This window comes from Odocoileus virginianus, chromosome 16 (assembly GCF_023699985.2).
Source record: "Odocoileus virginianus isolate 20LAN1187 ecotype Illinois chromosome 16, Ovbor_1.2, whole genome shotgun sequence".
NCBI classification, from domain to species: domain Eukaryota; kingdom Metazoa; phylum Chordata; class Mammalia; order Artiodactyla; family Cervidae; genus Odocoileus; species Odocoileus virginianus.
In genome coordinates, this window is record NC_069689.1 from 51,559,439 (window position 1) to 51,584,337 (window position 24,899).

The following is a 24,899-nucleotide window of genomic DNA, read 5'->3' on the forward strand; positions in this document are numbered from 1 at the left end:
GCTTCTTTTGTCCCTAAGCTCCAATAATTGGTGACACAATGATTTCTAAATGTCTTCATTCCCACAGAGATGAACTCTGTCCTCTTAAAATCATCATGTTTAAAGTTAAACTCCCCATTAGGGCACAGCTACCCCTCTGGACTCTGATACACACAGTGGGCCCAGTCATCCCTGACGATCCCAGAGTGTTGTCATTTCTTCTCTGTAACCAAGACTCCCTAATTCTCTCTTCCTTTCCATTCATAGCCCCCTGCCCCCCAGCCCTCCCTCCATGCTGCTCCTACAGATGCCTCAGGTGGTCCCCACCCCCCCCAGCTTCTGCCCCTTTCAGCAACATACAATCTGCACATTCAAAACATTTCAAGGGTCACACTTGTTCATAGCAGCTCGTCTTCAGCTTTGTGGGTTCCCCGGAGAATCCTTTAAAATGTATGGATCCTCTGTCCAGAAAAATGCCTAAAATTTCAGGAGGTCCATGGGCTTCCCTAGTGGCTCCGATGGTAAAGAATCTGCCTGCAATGCCGGAAACCCGGGTTCGATTCCTGGGTCGGGAAGACCCCCTGGAGAAGGGAATGGCAATCCACTTCAGTATTCTTGCCTGGTGAATCCCATGGACAGGGGAGCCTGGTGGGCCACAGTCCATGGGGTCACAAAGAGTCGGACTCAACTGAGCGACTATGGATCTCCTGAAATGTATCACAGGCTCTTTAGAGGTCTTTAGAAACCAGCTGAGACCAAAGCAACCCCTCAAAGAACCTCATTCTTTTAGTTCCAAAGCCCCTGACAATGTGACTCTGTAGCCACCGTTCTATCCTGTTTTCCTCCACCCTCAGGTCCTCCTGAAGCCCCCACTCCAGTCAAGCCCCGAAGGTAGCAGCAGCTCCTTGATGGGCACGTGAACCTTCTTTGGCTCAGGCCATTCTCCCCATCTGAATCATCAACTTCTTTCTTCTTGCAGCTAAGAGCATTCCTTCAAGTCCCACACAAATTCCACCTCCTCCAGAAAAGGTCTCTCTTGCTCTCCGCCCCGTGTGGACTTCCTCTTTGGAGCTCCTGTAGGTCTGAGTCATCAGCACCATAAGGTCCATTTTTGTTTCTATGATGCGGCGAGGCTCACCCCTGAGGCCAGGGACTGTCACTAGGCTGAGATGCGTGCTGCTGCTAATGACTCTTCCTGATGACTGCAGGAAGAAGGCTTCCAAAAGGCTCCAGCTGGACTCTGAGTGATGCCAGCTTTTCTATATTTTATTACACACACCCACGTGTTTTCTAAAACATAGTATGAAAATGAAAGTTAGTTGCTCAGTTATGTCTGACTCTTTGTGACCCCATGGACTGCAGCCTCCCGGGCTTCTCTGTCCATGGAATTCTCCAAGCAAGAAAAAGACACATGTACCCCAATGTTCATTGCAGCACTATTTACAATAGCTGGAACATGGGAGCAACCTAGATGTCCACTGACAGATGAATGGATAAAGAAGCTGTGGTACATATATACAATGGAATATTACTCAGCCATAAAAAGGAATGCATTTGAGTCAGTTCTAATGAGGTGGATGAACCTAGAACCTATTATACAGAGAGAAGCAAGTCAGAAAGAGAAAGATAAATATCATATACTAACACATATATATGGAATCTAGAAAGATGGTACTGACGAATTTGTTCACAGGGCAATGACAGAGAAACTAGAGAACAGACTTGACACGGGGAGAGGGGAGGAGAGGGTGAGCTGTGTGGAGAGAGTAACATGGAAACTTATGTGACCATAAGTAAAATAGACAGCCAATGGGGATTTGCTCTATGGCTCAGGGAATTCAAACAGGGGCTCTGTAACAATCTAGAACAGTGGGATGGGGAGGGAAATGGGAGGGAGGCTAAGAAAGGAGGAGACATGGGCATACCTATGGCTGATTCTTGTCAATCTACGATAGAAAAACAAGAAAATTCTGCAAAGCAATTAACCTTCAATTAAAAAAAAAAAGAATACTGGAGTGGGTAACCATTTCTTTCTCCAGGGGATCTTCCTGACCCGGGGATCAAACACAGATCTCTTGCACCGTAGGCAGATTCTTTATTATCAGGGAAGCATGGTACACTAAGCATGATTTATCTCGAACACCAGTCCTGCTGTAATAGGAAGATTCTCCAAGTGGTACTGAGATGTGGGGAATAAGGATGCTGTGAGCTCATCTTGCCTGCTCATCAAGAGGCTTCATTGAGATGTGAAAACACCTACTGAGATGCTGGGCATGCGGAAGACCCTCCGTGTGTAAGTTTGCCTTCCTCCTCCTTTAGAGTGACTTTTTTTCCTTTTAAATGTAGAGCAGGTGGTAGGTGAAAACAGCTCAGCACCTATTTATTATCCTGCTCTAGGATTTCAGGGCAAGAAATTTAGAGGCATAGCAAAAGGATTAGATGTTTCCAGCGAGTCTGAACTCACTCAACAGGGAAGGTACCCATTGGTGACGCTGGGGAGCTGGAGAAGATCTGTGGTTTCTGGAAGCTCCTTTACAGATGGGGAAATTGAGGTCCTCAGAGCTCAGGGCCTGCCCTTGAGCTGACAGCTCTTTCAACTCTTACTCACCTGTGATGATGACATGTTTCTCATCATCACACAAGAATTCTCTCCTCCATCAGATCACAAACTCCTCGAGCACCTTTTCTGTGCTGAGTTCATCTTTGCTTTCTCTATGATCCAACAAATGTTGGTAATCAACTCTGAATATTCCTCGGAAGGACGGATGCCAAAGCTCCAATACTTTGGCCACTGGATGCAAAGAGCTGACTCACTGGAAAAGACCCTGACGCTGGTAAAGATTGAACGCAAAAGGAGAAGGGGGTGACAGAGGATGAGATAGCATCCCTGACTCAATGGCCATGAATTTGAGCAAACTCTGGTAGATGATGAAGGACAGGGGAGCCTGGCATGCTACAGTCCATGGGGTCATGAAGAGTTGAACATGTCTTAGTGACTGATCAACAACATCTTTGCATATCACCAGCATCTTGCACAGGGTTTGTGAGCCCCTGCATGTGACAAATCAGATGTTATGTGATGACTACACGAGGCTCATGGTAACAGGTACCAGTGAGCCATCCTGAGGCTTTTCTCCAGGGTCCTGGGATGCCTTATAAGGCTGCTGTTTCTGCTCCAAATCGGGAACAGACTGACTCTTCCAGCAGACGTGGCCCACGGCACAGAGTGTGCTGGCTACACTGAAACGCTATATTTGAGATATAGTCGTTGAACATTTATCAGATGACATGCCCGGGGTATATGGAGATGAACAGGACTGAATGGATCTTTCCCTCATGAAGAATCATCTTGTGCAAGAGGAAAAAAAAGAAGAACAAAAGCAAACATATCATCATCTGATCCTGGCAGAAAAACCCTCTCCAGTGGCTAATCTCTGCCTATTTTCAAGACAGAAAATAAAAACAACACGCACAATGGAACTCTGATGAAGACCCCAAATCCAAAAAGTTCAACACATTTTACTTTATTTTATCTCAATTGATCTCAACTCTCAAATGCTCCAGCTTCAGAAGGTAAGATTAGGTACCATTAAGCCGGCTAGACCAGCATTGATTTAAAAACCCTCCTGGATACTACACGATAGAGGAGGTTGCAGACCCTTATTAATCTCCTTGTTATCAGCATGATCTTAGCCTGCCAGGAGCCAGCTTGCTAGATTCCCAATTCTGGCCACATCCACATCTGCCTTCCTTCTGCTTACCAGGCCATGGAGCTTGTATAGCACCGTGAATTACCCCTCTTAGAAAACTTTAACAGTGAGCTGGTCTTTGTCCATGGAATCAAGGAAAAAGGAAAAGTGGGTTTCCTCTATAAACCAGATGGAACTCAATGGGTCTCAAATCAGACAGTTACATGGGAGCCCATATAACCCACTGTATTTTCTCTTCTTTGACCATGGAAAGGAATAAATAAATGATTGTGGAATGCGGGTGGCAGGGGCTGTTCTGAGCATTTCTCTGGAACTGACTCCCTCCTTCCCACCCTTCCTCCTTTAGTTTCTTTGTTCTCCAAACTAGCACTTCCTCTCTGCCAGGCACTGTGCAAGGGGCTGAAAGTATTAATCCAACGCAGCACAGATCTGAAATGGTCCTAGCCCTCCTAAAGTCACAGTCTAGCAGGCAGGAAAGGCACCATGCAAGAAACATGAACTGTGAAAAACAGGGCTTCCCTGGTGGTGGTGGTGGTAAAGAACCCATTTGCCAATACAGAAGACGTAACGGACATGGGTTTGATCCCTGGGTCAGGAAGATCCCCTGGAGGAGGAAATGGCAGCTCACTCCAGTATTCCTGCCTGGGAAATCCCATGGACAGAAAAGCCTGGCGGGCTACAGTCCATGGGGTCTACAAAGAGTTGGAGACGACTCAAGCGACCTAGCAGCAACAGCAGAGGATGCTGGGAGCTGGGGGGCTGGGAGGGGCCCAGGGGGTCTCTAGTAGTGCTGCTGGGGGCTGGGGAGGAGCTCAACCGTCCTTGCCTTTTAAGTCATCAACAATAGTGTTTCATTGGAGGATTCTCTTTTTTTGTGCACTGGGCAATTTCCCAGATACAGTGAGACATTGTATCTGGAACTAGGCACTTTTTGGAAGATTAACTCACTCTCTATAGAAGTTTTACAAGGACTTGTCAAAGCTCTGCTGCCAAGGGGTTAGAAAATTGTCCCAAAGAGAAGTCAAGCAAGCACAACATCACAGCATCAACTTCAGTCATTTTTGGCGTCTACCTCCATGTGTTTTGCTAATTCCACTTTCCTGACAATATTTTCTTTAAACTGACTCACTTAAAAACATAAATGAGTTTATCATCAAAGGAATCCTTAATATCAGTGCCATAAATAGAACACCAATATCCCTTGCCCTAAATAGAAGGTAACGGCAAAAATAAATAAAATTAAATTCCTGGCTTCCAGCCTGCCTCGAGGCTGTCTTTATCAGCAGTAGCAGATTGGTTTTAAAAGGCTCCCCTCTACTGGCCTTCGATCGCCCCTAGAGGCCTCCCTCATCAATTCCTCTGCTTTTTATAACTAAGGATGGAGTTTGGAATTGGATTGCTGGCTGGGCAGGCCACCAAAACCACTCCGGAACCCCAAGAACTCTAGGGAACTGTTACTGCCCGTGCCAACTGTGAAGTGGGGCCATCAGCTGTGTGAATGATCACATCCAAGCCAGATGCAGGAGGGGGCTTACTGACACAGGCCAGGTGGCTGAGCAGTTTTCTCTAGAAATTGCTATCCCTTGCCCCAGCCGTGGGTCAAGGTTATTCTGGTACAGACACTGCAGCCTCCTGGAGCTCACTTAAAATGTCAATTCAACCCTTGTTTAAGATTTCTCCTTGCCCTACTTCACGGCCAGGGCCCCACTTTGGGAGGGGAAAGAAAGAGAAGCAGCTTAATCCACAGGCAGCTAGCCCTTGATGAAATTCAGTTATTTTGTGTTTATTAAGCAGTTACTTTACACGAGTCTCAGTTTACTCATCCATAAAATGGTTTCTTTCCAGGGTTTCAATGTGTGTGTTTTTTTAGGTCTCGCCATGTGGCAGATGGGATCTGAGTTTCTCAACCAGGGATCGAACCAGTGCCCCCTGCATTGAAAGCTCAGAGTCTTAACCACTGAACCACCAGGGAAGTCTTGTCCAGGGTTTTATAATACAAGTGTGAAACAGCATATGAAGACTCCTGGGTGCACACAGGCATCTGGCTGTAATAATAGCCATTATTGATTTTTCTGACATCCATCTAAGGGTCAAAGCCAACTCTGATGGACGACTTTCCCCTGGTTTGATGGGTCAAACCAAGGTCTTTGCCTTGGGCTGGGGCTCTGCTGAAACGCCAGGAGACCAATTATTTCCACCAATGCAGGGAGCGTGTATACAATTTGCCTGGGGCCTTGTTCCGATGCAGATTCAATTTCATCAGGTATGGGTTCCAGGGTGAGGCCTGAGGTTTTGCATGTCTACCCAAACCCCAGATGAGGCCCCTGTTGCGGGGCCAAGGGCGGAACTTTGATCCACAAGGCTCTAGCTCAACGGTTCTCCCAGTAGGGGTCCTCGGAGGGAGGGGCCAAAGGTATCAGCATCACTTGGAGCTTGTTAGTGACACCAGTTCTCAGGCTCCACCCTGGACCCTGCTGAATCAGATGCTCGGGGGTGGGGCCAGCACTTTCTGTAACAGCCCCCAGCTCTGGCACTTCCGGCCCCTGGAAACCGCAGCGCCAGCTCAGGTCTGCGGTTGTATGGGCGCTGTCCCGCCTGATCCTAGAGGGGACAGACAGCTGCCTCTCAGCAGGTCCCAGCCCAGCAGGATGATCTCCGGCGATGAGTATTCTGGGTCTCTCTATTCAGACTCACCCTGAGCCACAGACACTGACGAAAGCTACTCACACACAGGTGGTAAGGAAAAAGACCTCAGAGAACCTGGTCTGGGAGGGGGGATGGTCTGGGTTGTCTGCACCCTTGGCCTCCCCTTCCTTCCCCTGCTCCCCTTCCCCACCACTCCATGACTTCCATGCAGTTTAGACTTTTACCAGACCAAATGGGTCCCTCCACTGAAGTTAGACAGCAAGGCAGGCCAATGAGTATTTACAGTGTCCACATACACTTACATGCACACACACAGTCCTAAATCCCAGGTGTTGGGAATTTGCCCTCCCCCTCTAGCAAGTGTATCCAAATATACTCATAACAAAGTAATGGTTCACATTGATGTTTTTCTAATTCTAGTACCAGTTCTTTCCTCTTTTTCTCCCTCTGCTCCTTCCCCACTATGCTTTTTGGTACTACATTATTTTATGAATTAAATAGCCATGGAATTAAAAGACACTCAAGGAAGACAAGATATGACCAACCTAGACAGCATATTAAAGAGCAGAGACATCACTTTTCTGACAAAGGTCCATCTAGTCTATGGTTTTTCCAGTAGTCATGTATGGTTGTGAGAGTTGCACCATAAAGAAAGCTGAGTGCTGAAGAATTGATGCTTTCAAACTGTGGTGCTGGAGAAGACTCTTCAGAGTCCCTTGGACTGCAAGGAGATCAAGTCAACCCTAAAGGAAATCAACCCTGGATATTCATTGGAAGGACTGGTGCTGAAGCTGGAGCTCCAATACTGTGGCCACCTGATGTAAAGAGCTCTCATTTGAAAAGACCCTGATGCTGGGAAAGATTGAAAGAGGGATGAGAAAGGGACAATAGAGGATGAGATGGTTGGATGGCATCACCGACTTGATGGACATGAGTCTGAGCAAACTCAAAGACAGTAAAGGACAGGGAAGTTTGGTGTGCTGTAGTTCATGAGGTCACAAAGAGGTGGACATGACTTAGTGACTAAATAACAACAACATTCCTTTCTTATGTATACACCACATTTTGCTTATCCATTCATCCACTGATGGACATTTTTTGGCTACTGAAAATGATAGTGCTATAAGCACAAGTGTACAAATACCTGTTCAGATCCTTGCTTTGGATTCTTTGTGCTATGTGCCCAGCCCTGGAATTGCTGGGTCAGATGGTAATTCTATTTTTAATTTTATGAGGAACCACCCTACTGTTTTCCACAGCAGCTGCACCATTTTACATTCCCATCAGTTATACTTTACTGATGCCTCAGAATACTATGAACAGGATACCATCAACTCCTTTAGAAAGTTTAGGGAGCTGAGGCTCAGAGAAGGGAAGCCCCCTGCCTGAGGTCACACAGGTAATGAGTGTCTCATCAGTGATCAGTCCTGCAGCAGCTCCCAGGGGCTCCAGAGGTGCGGTCCAGGGTCTCGAAGCGTGAACAGTGAGTCTGGCTCGTAGGGAAGACTTGCCAGTTCTTGTGTGTGTCAGTCGCTCTGTCGTGTCTGACTCTTTATAGCCCCCTGGACTGTAGCCCACCAGGCTCCTCTGTCCATGGGATTCTCCAGGCAAGAATCCTGGAGTGGGGTGCCATTCCCCTCTCCAGGGGATCTTCCCGACTCGGGGATCAAACCCGGGCCTCCTGCACTGCAGAAGGATTCTTTACTGTCTGAGTGACCTGGAGGAGCCCCAGTTCTTACAGACAGGAGAAAAGGAAGACCCGAGGCTGGCAGCTGGGAGAGATTTACAATGCAGACCTACGGGAGTCATATTCTAACGATGCTGAAGGGCAGAGCTATGGCCTGGGTGCCTGTAGGCTGGGGATGGGGTTGTGACACCTTGGGCTGGCTCCATCCCCAAGGCTGGCTGTTCTTTAAGGAGCTACTTGTCAGAGGGCTGCTGCCCTGCTGCTTCGGGGGAAGAGGCTCCCAGCTCTGGCCAGGACCCGCACACCACTGCGGGTTCCTCTCCCACCCTTCTCTTCACCTCTCCTTCGAACAAAGCCTATGGACTGGGGTGTAGTTTGGACATAAGGCAGAGTTCACTTACGAGTCAGCTCCCAAACCTCAGGAGCCTCAGAATGCAGCAGGAGAGGGTTTGCTGCTGATAGGAGAAGAGCAAACGCAAGTCACCTGCCGGATCAGTTTACCAGCTCATTTTCTCTGGGTGTCTTAGCCTCCCTGCTCCATTATTTAAGCCACTCTGGCATTTACTAAGCAAGAAGGTGTGAATTAATCCTACGGATCAGACTCCTCCGAGCGCGGCTGATATTCTTGTGCTTGAAATCGGATATTGGAAACCTAATGGCAAGCACCCACGTGTCACTGGACTGTTGAAGGGTGTGTGCTCCTCCTCAGCGTGGGCTGAAATGCTGCACCCACGTATGGGGTCGCCATGGGGTTCGTGAGGCTCATCTGACCGGCCGTGAGCCCTTTGCTGAAGTCCCAGTGTTTCCAGTTTCCTTTTGCAAAATGTCTTTGTGGTACAGAAAATGGCCCAGGGCAGGAGGCAGGAGGCAGGGAACACAGAAGTCATTGACAGCATGATGATGGAGTTGGGTAACGCTGGTTGGCATCTCATTTCCTTGTTACTGGCTGTGTGACCTCAGCAAGACTTGGCCCTCTCTGGGCCTCCAGTCCCTCATCTATAGGTGAACCAACTCGGCAGCTCTGAATACAATGTCAGCCCCTAGGAAAGAGGTTCCTTGGGCCCCTACAATCTCTCTGCAGAAGTCTCCTCCCCACCTGCTTCCTTCCTTCCTTGCCAGGATCCGGGAAGCTGGCCACCCTAGCCCTTCCGTCTTTCCCCAGAAAAAAATTCTTCCAGGCTTTAATCATTTGTGTTGTTTTTTCTCTTCCATCAGTGTGTGTGTATGTGTCTCCTATAGTGAGCTGATCAAACAAACACACTCCAGAGCCACTCTGATGAGACCCGGGCGGGGTGGGGGGGCAAGGAGGGGGCTAGGGGAGAGGGAAGGAGGGAAGGCGGCGGGGGAGCACCATCCAAAACAAGACGCCGCGGAGCTGGCCACCGTGAATCGCATCCATCTCCCGGGCTGCCGTATTCCATTACAGCCTCGCCTCTAGCATCCTTCTCCAGAGCTCTCCTCGAGCGTGGCTGCTTCCCAGGTTTCCCTTTCTCCCACAGACCTCTCTCTCTCCCAGCTTTATCCTTCGGGGGAATGAGCATGCATGTTTTCCTCACTGGATGTCACTTCATACATCAGTTATAGATCGCTCTCCTGATTCCCTGGAACCTGGGTTCACATCCCGGCTCTGCCACTGACTGGCTGGGTGACTTTGGTCAAGTTGCTCAACTGTCCTGTGCCTCGGGTTACTCATCTGTACAACGGAGGTAATAACAACATGGGCCTCATAGGATTGTTGGGAATATTACAGGCGCAAACAGAGGTAGGGTGCTTAGGCTGTCATATGCACGCAACAGATACACCAAAATAATAATAATAATAATAAGGCCGTTGTTATTCTTTGCTGCCGTCAGCCTCCACTGAGAAAAGATGTGTAAGGAGTGAGCCCCTGTTTCTAGAAGCAATGCCCTCTGTTTACAAGGTAAACTCAGATCCCAGACTATAGGTTTCAGCCATCAATAACATTTCCAAAAAAACTGGGGCTGGGAGACTTCTGGGATGGTCCCATGGTTAAGATACCATATTTCCAGCACAGCGGGCCTGTTTGCTCCCTGGGTGGGGAACTAAGATCCCCCACTGCACTGTCCAAAAAAACATGTTGGCACTCAGTTTAGGAAAAATGTAACACTACTATCTACCATCAGCCTCTTTTAGGAAAGAAAGAACATCAACACCCAAAAGAAAAAGAACATCATCTCAGAAGATAGAAGAGTTTTCAGGAAATGACAGGTTGAAAACTTTTAACTAACAGAATCATGGCTACATTGTATCTCTTATTTTCTCTTTCCTTTTTCCTCCTGGGTCACCACCCATCTGCAGATCAGCATGGGGAACCGCTGGCCTCAGGGTCATTTCAGCCTCCCCTCATCAACTAAGAGGCGGAGGAGAAACTGCAGCCCTGAGTCTTTAAAGGGGACCAGGAACCAGAGCTGCGTGCCTCCGTGCTCCTGCAATAATGATAGCCAAATGCTGGAGAACTCTGTGACAGAGCAGAGAGCTTCTTTCTCAAAGAGCAATTTCGAAACTCAAACAGACACCCATACAGGGACTCGGGGTTTCCAGGAGCAGCCAACCAGGATTCCAAGTGCCAGTAATGTCCCGGAGGAGCCCACTCCCTGCCTCCATGGAACACAAGACACCTCTGGAGCAGTGCCCTTTGCCACTGCAAAGTCTGCGACAGCTGAAGCTAAGAAAATGCCAGGACAAACAGGTCCCATCAGGACACTGGGCGGTTTCCTAGCCTGGTGACAAATTGCAGGAGACTGGGGAGAATTTAAAACCAGCCCAGCTGCCGCCCAGAAGAGTGACTAATCTCAACACTTAAGGACAAGCCCCAGACCAGCAGTCACTCAGACACGGGATGGTTTCCCTGCCTGCACATGGGGCTTCCCTGGGGCTTCTCCTGGAGACATGGATCTGTGCCCACCTCCTCGTGGGAGGCTGCCACCTGACCACCCCTCCCACCCACCCCCACCCGCCCCCAGGGGCGTTCATGTTCCTACCCACCCCCCTTCTTTGTGTTTATTTATTGGCTCTGCCGGGTCTGGGGTGCTGAGCAGGCGTTTGTCTAGTTGTGCCAAGTGGGGACTACTCTCCGGTTGCGGCGCGTGGGCTTCTCTTGTTGCAGAGCAGACTTCAAACGTTGTGGCACATGGGCTGAGTTGCCCTGCAGAATGTGAGATCTTCCCAGACCAGGGATCGAACCCACATCCCCTGCGTTGGCAGGCGGACACCTAACCACCGTTTCACCAGGGAAGGCCCCCCGCAGCCCAACTCTTTTCACTGTATCTTTCCACCTGCCTCATGAAGTCATTTTTGCTTGAGGAAGCTGAAAAGTGCAAGGCTCCTGAACCCCACTGAGGGTCCTCGCAGCTGCTTAGAAGTCTTGGCCGATCCATCATGATTCCCTGGTTTGACCACTGTTTATCAGAACACCACTTAAATGTGCTTAATAGAGAAGATCTTTGAGATGATGCACATCAGTCAATGGCTATGAACTTGGGCAAACTCCAGGAGATGGTGAGGGACAGGGAAGCTGGCGTGCTACGTAGTCCGTGGGGTTTCGGAGAGTCGTATACAACTTGGCAACTGAACAACAATGCATCAATCTGACCTCTTCTTTCTTTCTCCCTCAATGTTTCAAACACACATCTTTCTGTTGTGTTTCTGTTAGGCAGCCTTTCCAGGGACCAGCCCTTGGAAGGAAACAGCTGGCCTCAAGTTAAGTCTGCTCTCAACGCCAGTGTGGAGATGATGAAGATGGACAGAGTGGGCACTTCCTTTCCAGGCAAGAGGAGGATGGTGGGGGCGTTGGCATTATAGGCAGTGGCAGAGCTAGAAAGAGCTCTCTGGAGAAAAAAGAACTGGACAGAGTCTTGGAAGTGTAGCTTTACATCTTTGCACTGTTATCTGAACTGGCAGCAGCAGCCTTACCACTGGGGCCCCCTCTTTTAGAAACTAAAAAGTTCCTTTCATTCCCATGGCCTGCTCCCCAGCCTTTGAGATGACAAAAACTGTGCCCTCAACTGGGCTGTGACCTCCATGTCGGATCCACATGTAGTGAAAAGCAAGGGGCTTTCTGAGCAAGTGGAGGATGTTTAATTGCTTTACAATTGTGGGGACCTTTGGTGGGGGAGGGCTTCCCTGGTGGCTGAGGTGGTAAAGAATTGGTCTGCAATGCAGGAGACCTGGTTTCAATCCCTGGGGTTGTGAAGATCCTGAAGTAGGATACAGCAAACCAATCCAATATTCTGGCCTGAAGAATCCCATGGATAGAGGAGTGTGGTGGGCTACTCCATGGGGTGTTGAAGAGTCAGACACAACTGAGAAACTAACACACAGACCTTTGGGAGCAGAAAGGGTGAATGCTTATATTTGCCAGATGCTTGGCCCAAGACCAGTCAATCGTAAAGGAAATCAGTTCTAAATATCCATTGGAAGGACTGATACTGAAGCTGAAGCTCCAATACTTTGGCCACCTGATGCGAAGAACTGACTCATCGGAAAAGACCCTGATGCTGGGAAAGACTGAAGACAGGAGGAGAAGGGGACCACAGAGGATGAGATGGTTGGATGGCATCACCGGCTGGATGGATATGAGTTTGACCAAGCTCCAGGAGTTGGTGATGGATTGGAAAGCCTAGTGTGTGGCAGTCCATGGGGTTGCAAAGAGTCGGACATGACTGAGCAACTGAAATGAACTGGGGCCCAAGTTTGTTCATTCTAAAAATACTTTATGGGCTCTATTTACTAAACCATATACTTATCACCAGGTAGCTCCATGGTAAAGAATCTGCCTGCCAATGCAGGAGATGTGGGTTTGATCCCCGGGTCAGGACGATCCCCTGGAGGAGGGCACGGCAACCCACTCCAGTATTCTTGCTTGGAGAATTTCATGAACAGAGGAGCCTGGTGGGCTACAGTCTGTGGGGTTGCAAAGAGTTGGACATGACTTAACAACTAAATGGCAATACTTATCCCCAGGGGCCAGGGGGAAGAGGAAAGATATAATCATTGAGTCCATCTCCTTAGGATACTGGGATACTAAGGGTATACAGAGGAGGAGCAGATACACCAGACTGTCCAAGGAAGGTCTGGGGTCCTGGAATGCTTTGCAAAGGAGGTGATACTAGCTCTGAGCTTTAAAGGACGAGTCAGAGGAAGGCAGGATGGATGGGGTGGGGTCAGGAAGAATAGTGTGTGTAAGAAGGCTGCTCCAGAAAGCAGTAAGTGCGCTAGCAAAGGCACAGTTGCCTGAAGTCATGGTATGTTCCAGGGAACTGTGAGCAATACAGAATGGCTGGAGCCCAGGAAGACTGGAGAGACAGGCAGGGACCAGATTACGTACTATCTTGTATGCCACACTAAAAGCAATGGGAGCCTTTACAGAATTCCACTCTCTCTGAGAAGTATTTATAATTTGCAATCTACAACATCCCCAATTTGTAAAACCTAAGCAATTCTAAAACCTAGCAACCCTGCTTTACAAGGGGAAAGAGGCCCTGAGTGGCGAATTGGTTTCTAAGAAGGATATCTATTTACAATTTAAATTTGATGCTAGGAACAGTTGGCAACAAGGACTTGGAGCAAGTCAGTTAAAAACCAGACTTTCTTTCTGTCCTATTTTATCCTCCAGTCATGTTTATACTTGAGTGAAGTACACGAGGACTGGGGTGAAGATTGGGCTTTAAAAAAAAAAAGTTGCCTCGTCTTGTACAGGTATGTGTGTTTCTTATGGAGTGCCTGGACTGCAACTGTCCAAGGTCATTTCCCTTCATCCCCACCTGGACTCATCCACCAAAAGGTGTACCTCACTCATCCTTGGCTGATGGCAGTAGTTGCCAGCTCACCGGTCTGATGATCAGAGCTGGTTCATTCATCACCTTCCCAGACAGCATCTGATGTCTGACTGGGGTGCACCAGGACCCTGGCCATGATGTACTAGAGGGTATCAGTTCTGACCAATCAGATGTCCGTTCTAAGAGGGTGGTGCCCTAGAGGGACCAGTTGTTAAGCATGTTTTACTGTCAGCCCTAGTCCAGAAGCCTGGATGCCCAATCACATCGTGTGTAGAAGTGAGGAAGGTACATTCAACTGACATCAGAATCAGAGTTGCAATGGAATGGGAGTTTCCCCCGCTTCTGAAGATTTAGTCCAAGGCCGCACCCAAGAGCCTGGGATGCCCCAGCCCAGGGCCAGTGAACTTGTAACCAGGGGACAGCACCAAACTGAACCTGAGTGGGCCTCGGGCACTTTTGGGAGACAAGCCCCAAGTCCCTCTCAGTCTTCATCACTCACCTGCCCTCATTCTAAACTGCTGGGGCGGGGGTGCTTACTACTAGGTCAGACCACATCCTTAGGGAAACTGGGCCTTTGGAAGAACTCAGGGGAATGAGTTAGGATGGCCAGATCTGAGACCTATTCTGTAATGTCAGTACAGGGGTCAAAGAATTCAGATAAAGGGCAGTCTAGGGCAATCAAGGGCAATCAAGACAGGGACTTGTGCTTCTCATAGAATTAGGGTCACTGGCTTTATCATGAGCAAGTTATACAATCTTTCAGAGCTTCAGTGTCTTCACTGATGACCTCAAGGTAGCCATAGTACCTAGCTAGTTCCAAGAAGTTTGGTGAGGACTCAGTGAACTAGCGCTTTATTTATTTATTTTAAAAGTCACTTATTGATTTCACTTTTTAAATTTATTTTTTTACCTTACCACGCCAAAAATAATCCTGGGGACATGTGAGATCTTAGTTCCCCAACCAGAGATCAAACCTTCACCCCTACAGTGGAAGCACGGAGTCTTAACCACTGGATTGACAGGGAGTCCCGAACTAGTGCTTTAAAGCAGTAAGTATGGTGTCTGGCACCATTTGTGCTTGACAAATAGTAGCTCTTGGGGCCACTTAGTAGGGGACCACTGGGTCTCCACAAGGATGACATGTGTTAACATCTACGAAAGAGCATAGCTTTTGCTTCAAGCACTCAATAAATCAATAAACATTAATGACCCTCATCGTCTTCATCTGTGCCATTGCCATGCTTTCTATTATGATTATTATTACCAGCTACATCCTCTTTGGGGCCTCCCAGGTGGCACTAGTGGTAAAGAACCCACTTGCCAATGCAGGAGACATAAGAGGCGTGGGTTCAACCCCTGGGTCGGGAAGATCCCCTGGAGGAGGGCATGGCAACCCACTCCAGTATTCTTGCCTGGAGAATCCCATGGGCAGAGGAGCTTGGTGGGCTGCAGTCCATAGCGTCGCAAAGAGTCAGACATGACTGAAGCGACTTAGCATGTGTGCACATCCTGTTTGTCCAGAGTTCCGTTATTCTTTTATGATTAGAGAACTCACTTGGGGACTGGGGCATGGGGTTATAAGTGACGACACCAGCTTAAATGAGCAGGCTTGCTCTGCCCTCAACCAGCCAGGGTGTAATCTTGGGTAAGTGATGCTACTTCTCAGGGTCAAATTTACCCCAATTACAAAAAGAGAGGAGGTTTCTTAGGTGGAGCCCTGCACTCCCTTTTTGTTCCAAGACTGTGAGTGTTAGCCTTCCCTAAGGATGCCATGCATGTCCATCACTGGGCCAGACCCCAGGGGGATATTTATCCAATAGATGCCTACTGAATACCTTCTGTGTGTCAGGTTCTGAGGCCACCATGGTGGGCAAAACAGCCACGCTCACAACACTCTCTTGAAGGTTATACTCAAGACGAAAGCTCAGGGGATGATCAGAAAAAGTTTGGCTTATGATTTTGTCCAATGGACACTAAAATTTGGGGGTGCTGCATGAGTTGAGGGGAGCTTTTACCAAAGTTCCACCCAATCTCTGATTGAGAATTTGAATTCACTCTTCAAAATCTTAGCAAAGAACTCATCTTTTTACATTTTCTTTTCCCATTCAACCCCAGGGAGGCATTTCCACAAGCAAGTAAGTTAGAAACGGAACTGTGAAAATCATTACTTAGCAAGAGACGTGTCTCTAGGGAAATAGCCCCTGGAAGAAAGCCGTGCCCTTCGCAACCCCTTAGACGATTCCTTGGGCAGGACAGAACTTCTGAGAACACCACATCAAAAGGCTTAATACTAAAAGGAATCAAGAGCTTAGCAAAAATGTATCTCAGTTTTGTTCCTCTAGATAGCACACATGAAATCGTCTCTCCTCTTTTACTTCTCATTTGTTAATCCTTGGAAATTTTACTCCAAAAAGAGATTTTTTTTCCCCTTCCTTCCTTCCTTCCTAACAGATCACAGGGTCCTACCACTGTCTTCCAGAAACAGTCATCCTTTAACAGAACCCCTATTTTCTCCCAGGGACCAGCACTGCGGCAGCTGATTTGCAGTCTTCCGGGGCACAGGGTTGGCGCCACAGCCCCATGGTCTGAAGTTCGATTCCGGGTCTCCCGGGAAGGCAAGGCATAGGTTGAGGAAGACAGGAGTCCGATGCCTGGCACCCCTCACTGGCTACTGTGCCAGGGCACTTACTGCACTGAGCCCCCACTGGCTGTCCAAAGTTGGGGTGCTCCCAAGGATTAAATAAGTGACTGAGCTTGCAACTTGGCTTGTAAGCTTGGATTCTGTTCCTGGGCTCCATGTTCTTCCTCCTCGAGTCATGGCAAATCCCAGATGAGTGACCCATGTGTGGGGCAGACGGGGGTGGCGCTGGAGGAGGGGCGAGGGAGAGGACTGTCTCAGGCCTGGGTCAGGACTGGTCAAGCCAGGGGTCAGCCTGAGGACAGCAGCACCAGAGGCAGGGGGAGGGGGTAATGCCACATGATAGAACACATTTGACTTGTTTGACAATTTTCCCCACGGTGGGCCCAAGCAGAAATGTGCCCCTTCCCCAACCCCAATGAAATAGATCTAAGGAAACACACCCACAGCAGAGGAACCCTGGCTTTTAAGCATATGGTAAATGTCCTTCTTAGCCCCCCTCTTGGAGCTTATTTCCGGATACCCTATTGAAACAACCTAACCTGGGGAGTGGGTTTACAAGGTATTTGGCAGGAAAACGCAGCATTATATGCAAAGTGATTTCCTGATCATATTTTACAAATTAAAAGTCACTGGCCTCTAGAAGAAATTCGGGAAAAGTTCAGTGAACGGACAAGCGAGCGAGGCCTAAGAGCGCCCAGCTCTTAAGTTTTCCTGGCACAACAATGGGCAGCCGCTGTTCCTTCCCCAGTGGGTCAAGGTCACCAAGTGGCCCCGGCCAGGCGGAGCCCACATCTTGGGGAAGAATGGGTGTGTGTGTGTGTGTGTGTGTGTGAAGGGGCCGGGGGAGCCAGAGGAAGGGGCTCCCCACCGCGTCCTCCGTCACCCCAAGGCTTGTCCTACCGGATTTGCTTTCCGATCCAGAGTTTTGAGACGAACGGCTACAGAAAGGAGCGTTTCTCTTATCTCCGCGTGGGAGCCTGTCGTGTATTACTTGAAGAGTATTTGTGAAAGTTTTCTGAGCTCTTGGAGAAATCGAGGAGGAGGAGGGAGAGAAAGACAGCGGGGTTCTTGAAGAGCAGGGGACTTCCCAGAAGAAATGCTGGGGTGGCCAACCCGGGCAGGGGCGGGGAGCAAAGGCCAGAGCAGGCAGTGGCGCCCGCCCCCGGTTTCAGTCCTTAGGGCCTTGGCATCCTGGGCCAGGGCTGGCATTTCCCTTTGGAGGAACCTGTCGGCTCAGCCCGCCCTCAACTAGCGCCGAGAGTGAATGAAATAACCAGCGGGACAATGGAGGGGCGCGCGCGGCGCGGAACCAGCGGGAGGGAGCCTGGCCGGAGCCAGCCCCACGGAAGAAGGGACTTTCTGCCCACTCTGTGACCTCGCTTTCTCTCTGCTCTGGGCCAGGAGGCTCTCCAAAGGGCCTCTCAGAACCGTGGATAGCCCCCTCCCCACACTTGCCCATCGCGGGGTGGAGGCTCTTTGTGGAGAAGGGCTGGCCAGTGTGCGGGCGGCAGCGGGGCGGGGCGCGAGCCTCAGCCTCCCGGACCCACAGCCGGTGCGTCCCGCGCCGCGAGTGCGCACTCCTGGAAGTCCTGCGCCAGGACCGGGGCTCTCGGTCCCGCCCTTGGAGAGATCGGGAGCAAAGCGAGGGCTAGACCGTCTGCCTGGGAACCCCTCGCCCCCGCCCCGCCCCAACCCCCAGCCAGGACATGCGGGTGGCGGTCTAGACTTTGCCGAAAGGTCTCCGTCTCCGAGACCAGAGCGCACAGCAACCCGGGGGCGCAGGGGGCGCGGCGGAATTAGCGGAATGTCCAAAACCAGGTGAGGGTGGGGAAGGGATGTCAGCTAACCCCTGCGCGCTCCTATCAGCCCGCGCCCCAGTGCTGGGCTCCCGGGCAGGCGGGAGGCGCGTGTGCGTATCTGGGTGTCCTGGGGACCCTCGCCTTCCCGGGAGCCCGTGGAGAGCCCCCGCCTTTCGCCCTGGGCCCGGGGATCCCCTCCCCCAGCACAGAGATTCCCCGCGCGCCCCCTGCCCACTTTGCTAAGGCGAGAAAGCGGCCGAGCCGGAGACAAAGAAACTCCAACCTCCTCCACTCTCGGCCTCTCCGCCCGCCCCAGACACTCCCCGGCGCCCTCCCTCGACCCCGGCGACGACGCGCGCGGACAGGCCGAGGAAGGGAGGCAGGGTGGGCGAGTCTGCTCCCCTACGCGGGCCAGCTGGAGACTGCCAGTGCTCCCGGCCCGGGCACTTCCCGCGGCAGCCGCGCCCCCACCCTCCGCTGCGCAGACAGTCCCGGGCCCCCGGCACCGCCACCCGGGATCCAAATCATTCCCCACCTCTCCCGGCGAGCGACAGGGGGGCGCGGCGCGCACACAAAGCGGGTGCAAGGGTGGATACAGAGTGCCGGGGTGGAAGAGATTCCGCCCGGGCTCGGCACGGGCCCCGGCGCAGCTATTTATTTACCCGATTTCTTCTTCGATCTCCGAGATGTCTGCGAAGATGAGGAAGACCACGAGCAGCGTGAGCGCAGCCAGCATCCAGCTCCGGAACTGCAGCTGCATGGTGGGTTCGCGCCCACCGGGACCCGCGCGGGCCGGCGAGAAGAGCTGGAGCTGGGGGGCGCAGCGGCAGGCGCCCGAGCCTCGGCGCGCAGCCGGGCAGACACGCTGCGCTCCGGCCGAGTCCGGGCCAGCGGCGGCGGCGGCAGCAGCAGACAAGGGTTGCTCCGACGCCGCGAGCCCGCCCGCTCGCTCGCTCTCAGCTCGCGTCCGCCCCTCCTCTCCACTCCCCTCCCCTCCCTTCCCCCGCCCCGCGCGGGGCCTCGCGCGCAGTTTGACAGCTTCGCTCCGCGCCCCTGCTCTCCGCCTCCCACTCTAGGCAACTCCAGTGTCCAGCCTCCGGCCTTTGCTTCTCCCGCCTGCCTTCTTTTCGCTCCCGAGGGCGCTGGAATGTGGCCGGAGCCAGCCACTCCCCACTTAGGGAGGCTGGGCTCGGGGGCACCGCGTGCGTCCGGGTGCCAAGCGGAGCCCCAGGGAAGAGCGCGCACCGCTCGGCGCGCCCCGCCGCCTGGCAAACGCCCTCCCTCTCTCGATCTTTGTCCAGCGTCCTCGGTTTCTCGCAAAGTTTTCCCAACATAAAGAGCAACACCTGGGGACAGCCCCCGCCGCGTGGCGAGGCGCTGGTTTCAGCCAGGCAGATGTTTCAGCAGTTGACGAATTAGCAGGGGTGGTGGGGGAAGGGGAGGGGAGAAGACATCAGGGACAGGCCAACTTAGGCGGAGATGCTGATTACAATTTGTGGGCGAGGTGCTCGCCTCCCACTCCACCACCGCCCCCCCCCCCCGCCCGCCCCCGAGAGAAACCAACCCCTCCAGGCGGTTCTCTTGGTCTCCATTGACAGACCCAAGGAGACTGGATCCAGAGAGGGCTCGCTGAGTTGCTTGGGCTATTGGAGCCTTGGCTAGAACCCCGACTCCTGCCCTCTTGCCGGAGTGGCTGCTCTATCCACAGTGGCAGACACAGCGCTCACCCCGCCTCGGCCCTCCGGCTGCTAGTTCTGAGCTGGGCTTCCTCTTCCCAGCTCTTGACCTCTCCTGGCAAAATCAATACCCCCGGGGCGGGGCGGGCATCCTACCTTGATCTAAACATCTACTATAAAATTTGCCTCTCAGGAGGGGTAATGCCCCCTCCCCCGCTGAATAGTTTACACTAACAGCCTAACTCAAATTAACATTTTGCATCACCCATTAGCCTGAGGTGGGAAGGGCCCCATTAAGTTTTACTGGAATTAGATAATTACCCAACTTTTCTTCTTCTTCTTGAGCTAATTGTAACAGTCCTGAAATCAGGAAACTTCCCAGAAATGATCAGCTGGCTATGAAAGGGAGGCTACTTGCAAAGGCCTCTCTGGAAAGCACTGGGGAATGAATGGGAGAGGCTGCTGCCTCGCCCACACTGAGCGAGCTCCCACAGGGGCTTGGAGCAGAGGTGGCTGTGGCTGAGCCCCTTCGGAGAGCCCTGGGGTGGTACGAATTGGCCTTTTTGATTTCTCCTCCAAAGCACTGGCTGTGCTGAGTCCTTCTGACTCCTTGTGTGTAGGAGTTGTATTTGATATCATTTGGCCTGTTTTTTCTGAGATAAATGGTTCGGACATTGGAAGAGGGAGTGGACAGAATGGGAGGCAACTGTTATGCTGCTCCATGTTTCAATCACTCCCCCATTCACTCTATTCACTTGGCAATATTTATTGAACACCTACTCTGTGCCAGGTTCTGTGCTAGGGGGCTAGAGATAGTCTACAAACAGGCACATGTTTTCTGCCCTCTAGTGGTTCATAGTTCAGGAGGAAGACAGACCTGCACGTTTGTAGTAATGGAGACTACAGAGAGATGAGGGTTCAATCCCTGGGTTGGGAGGAGGGCATGGCAACCCGCTCCAGTATGCTTGCTGGAGAATCCCATGGACAGAGGAGCCTGGCAGGCTATAGTCCATGGGGTCACAAAGAATTAGACATGACTGAAGCAACTTAGCGTGCATGCACAGGGGATGAGAGCTACAATACAGCTATGGTCTCTTGAATGGCTTACCACTGATAAATGGGATCACCCCTCTCCCCACAAAGCAAGAAGAAACTGGCTGGCCTTTCCTCTCTGCTTCTCTACCAACTACATTCTTACTGTGCTGAACATCATGGAGAGGTTGCCACCATCCTTAATTCATCCCAGTCAGGTAAACATCACTGCTCTAAGCTCTGCTACGACAGTCTATTTCCATTTTCTATTAGGTGACCTATGTTATCATTGTAGCCTCAGAGGCTTCCTTTTTTGGACTCACTTGAGGAATCATTATAAGTGGCCAGGAGGAGTAGAAACTTGGTGAACAGTTCCATTCCTTATAGCAGGGGTTCCCAGCCTCCAGGATCTAATGCCTGATGATCTGAGGTGGAACTGATGTAATAATAATAGAAATAAAGTGCACAATAAATGTTATACACTCGAATCATCCCAAAACCACCCCCCTCCCCCCCCTCCCCCACCCCCGCCGCTGCCCTGTCCATGGAAAAATTGTCTTCCACAAAACTGGTTTCCGGTGCCAGAAAGGTTGGACACTGCTCTCTTATAGAGAAATGTTGTAGCCAGTCCCACAGAGAAACATTCCTCAAGTATATCTGCTGGGAAGTGACACTAGCTTTGTAACGGGGAGGCTGTCCTTGCACTGAGAGTCATTGAAATGGGATTTTACTCGGAGAATTGTAGGGAACCCTTGTGATAGTCGATCATGGGATGCTGTCCCTAAGCACGTGGGTTTGAATCCTCACGAGCCAGCTGCTTTTACAGTGATCTGTGTACATTCACTGCTTCTTGCAGCTGCCTCTGAAAACTGAGTTTGTTTCTGGGATCTGGAAAGAGAAAGAATGATTGGGTTGGAAGTGTCAAGTCTGCTGATGCTGGGTAAACTGTGTGTGGGCACACTCTTGGCGCTAGCCTCCTTTCTTTCTGAACACTCTGTTTATACACGTTACTTTTTCCTGCCTTGGTTTGTCGGAGAAACTAGAAGGTCACAAAGTAATCATTTCTTTAAGGCAAGTCATTGAATGTTTGGGTTAAAATATAGGAGTTTATGGGAATGGCAGCAAGTCAAAAGTCATTACCAGCCAGTAACATTTTAGCTCAAATTAATAGTGTCTCTTGGGCTTCCCAGGAAGCCCAGAGGTAAAGAATCCACCTGCCAATCCAGGAAATGCAGGAGACAGGGGTTTGATCCCTGGGTCGGGAAGATGCCCTGCAGTAGGAAATGGCAACCCACTCCAGTATTCTTGTCTGGAAAATTCCATGGACAGAGGAGCCTGGTGGCCTACAGTCCATGGGGTCGCAGAGGGTCAGACAGGATTGAGTGACTGAGCACTCATGCATATCAAATCTATTAGCTATTTAGCCACCTCATCAGGTCCCTAGAAATACTTAATGTGAGAAAAGAGGAGCAGGAAGCAGAGCCCCAGAGGGGCCAGACAGAGTTAAACCCAGTCATGGGGCAGCCCCTTCTCATCCCGACACTGGCTAAGGGCTTGGCTCCCCTTTCAGGGACCAGGGGTGGGACCTGGCACCCAGAGCTGAAATTCAGAGAAACCCAAAACTGCAAGTACTATTTACAGATTTAACTATATTCCCCCACCGCAGGTATGTATGTAAACCAGAACTGCTTCTCAGGTTCTCAGAAGAATCGTCTTGGCAGTCCTTTCACATGGGTCCCCACCTTCTACACTTGAAGAATCTGAGGCTCAAAAGAGCGAACTTGCCCACGATGGTTCGCCCAGCAGAGAGGAACTTTTAATTCAGTTCGCCTCCCCTGAGCCTCAGCAACTTCTGGGATCGGATTTCCAAGGGTCCTTCCAGCACCCTGGGCATTACTAAATGGATTTGTAAGCTGGCATTGCCTTTGATTTTTGCCATATCCCCTTAGTTCTGGGATGTCAGGATAAAAGGAACAAATTTATCTTCACTCCCTGCACACTCTTCATTAGTAGAAACGCCATGATCATAAATCTCAATTTTTGTCTTTCCACATGAAAGAGTGTAGGCCTTTCAGTCAATCCAACCTTGTTTTTAAAACTCAGTAATAAATGATAATTTTCCCACTCAAAACTCTGACCTGGTACCTAACGGCTTTGAACTCTGAAAGCAGTTTAGAGTGTTAAGAATCTGCCAAGTGGTGATGATCTGACTTCTTCGTCATCTCTGAAGCAGAAGCTGTGAACAGCTATACCTGAGGCAGAGTGAGGTAGGGGTTTGTGTGTGCTGTGTGTGTGTGAAGAGCTGGAATATTATAGTGGGAACAGACTAATAGACTAGACAGAGGAGCCTGTCAGGCTACAGTCCGCAGGTTCCCAAAGTGTTGGACACGGCTGAGTGCGCACGCACACCAACAAGACAAGTGTAGGGGCACATTTGGTTTTCATTTGTAGCTTTTGTCAACGGCAACACTGTATATTCGTCAAAGGAAGGAAGGAGATGTATCCAGGCAATTGCTGTAGCTGTTTCTGGGATTATCAGCAGGAGATCTTGCAAGGGCCTTGGGAACTGCTCCCCAGGGAACTGGAGATGCTAGCAGAGAGTGGGGAAATGGTTCATTTTTGTTAGGAATTTTCTAATCCTTCAAATGGTGTTACGGACGGTTTTGTCTTACATGACTAGAGAACTCATGTATCAAAAATTTTAGCAGCTTTTAATATTGGAAGAAAATGAAATGGAACATTTAAGCTTTGGGTGACTGACTTTCAGTGTAGAAATCTGTAACCATTCAACTACTGACAAAATGTTCAAATTATATTATAAACATTTAGGGGCTAGGAATCATAAAAGTTACTTATCATAAACCATCTCGTACTTAAATTCGTGACAACGTGCTCCTGTGAAATAAGCAGATGATTTCCTAACTAGATAAAACTAAAATCCGAATCTGAAAAGATACATGCACTCCAGTGTTCCTTACAGCACAGTTTACAAAAGCCAAGACATGGTAAACACCTAAATGTCCATCGACAGAGGAAAAGGAAAAGATCTGGTGTGTGTCACTCACACAGTCGTGCACCCTATGGACTGAAGCCCACCAGGCTACTCTGTCCATGAGATTCTCCAGGTAAAAATGGGTTGGGTTACCGTGCCCTCCTCCAGGGGGTCTTCCTGACTCGGTTCCAACCCACATCTCTTCCATCTCCTGCATTGGCATGTGGATTCTTTACACGAGCACCAGCTAGGAAACCCAAAGAAGATATGGTACATATATACAATGGAATATTACCCAGCCATAAAAAAGAATGATGTAATGCCTTTGGCAGCAACGTAGATGGAGCTAGAGATTGTCACACTAAGTAAAGTAAGCCAGAGAAAGACAAATACATGATATTTCTCATGCTTGGAGTCTAATTCTGAAAACAATACAAATTTAACTTATTTATAAAATAGAAATAGATTTGCTGATATTGGGAAAAAACACACTATGTTTACCAAAGGGAAACGTGGGGAGAGGACAAATCAGGAGCTTGGGAAGAATATACACACTATATATATAATATATACTACTACATATAATGTATAGGATCTATTGTATAGCACAGAGATAACCTATATGAGAAAAGAATCTGCACATCAATGAGTCCATGTGTGACTGAGTCACTGGGTGGCACCTGAAATTAAGATGCCGCTGTAAGTCAGCTGTGGCCCGAGCCGGCCACCCCGCCTTCAGTCTCTGTCACGTCTCTTAGCCACTACCCCTTTAAAGAAAAAAAGGACTAAAAGAAAGTTTTTAAAACTGGCCACGTCTGTCTGCGTCTAAAACTGGCTTCTGCGTCTGTCCACTTTGTTCTGAATATGGTCACGTGGCCCCACCTAGCTGCAAGGGAAGTGTGAAACAAATCTTTATCCTGGTTTTCACTAGCGCTCTAG

At 50.1% G+C, this 24,899-nt stretch overlaps 1 protein-coding gene across 1 annotated transcript in view; it reads right to left on the reverse strand.

The window, feature by feature from the left end:
- The window catches only part of ST8SIA2 (ST8 alpha-N-acetyl-neuraminide alpha-2,8-sialyltransferase 2), a 74,915-nt gene extending 55,776 nt beyond the window's left edge, over positions 1-19,139 (reverse strand). The window contains exon 1 of the mRNA XM_020901540.2: positions 18,923-19,139. Within this exon, the coding sequence (XP_020757199.1) occupies positions 18,923-19,020 (98 nt within the window). The 5' untranslated portion in view covers positions 19,021-19,139. The remainder of the gene's footprint in view (positions 1-18,922) is intronic.
- Between the last annotated feature and the right edge of the window lie 5,760 nt (positions 19,140-24,899).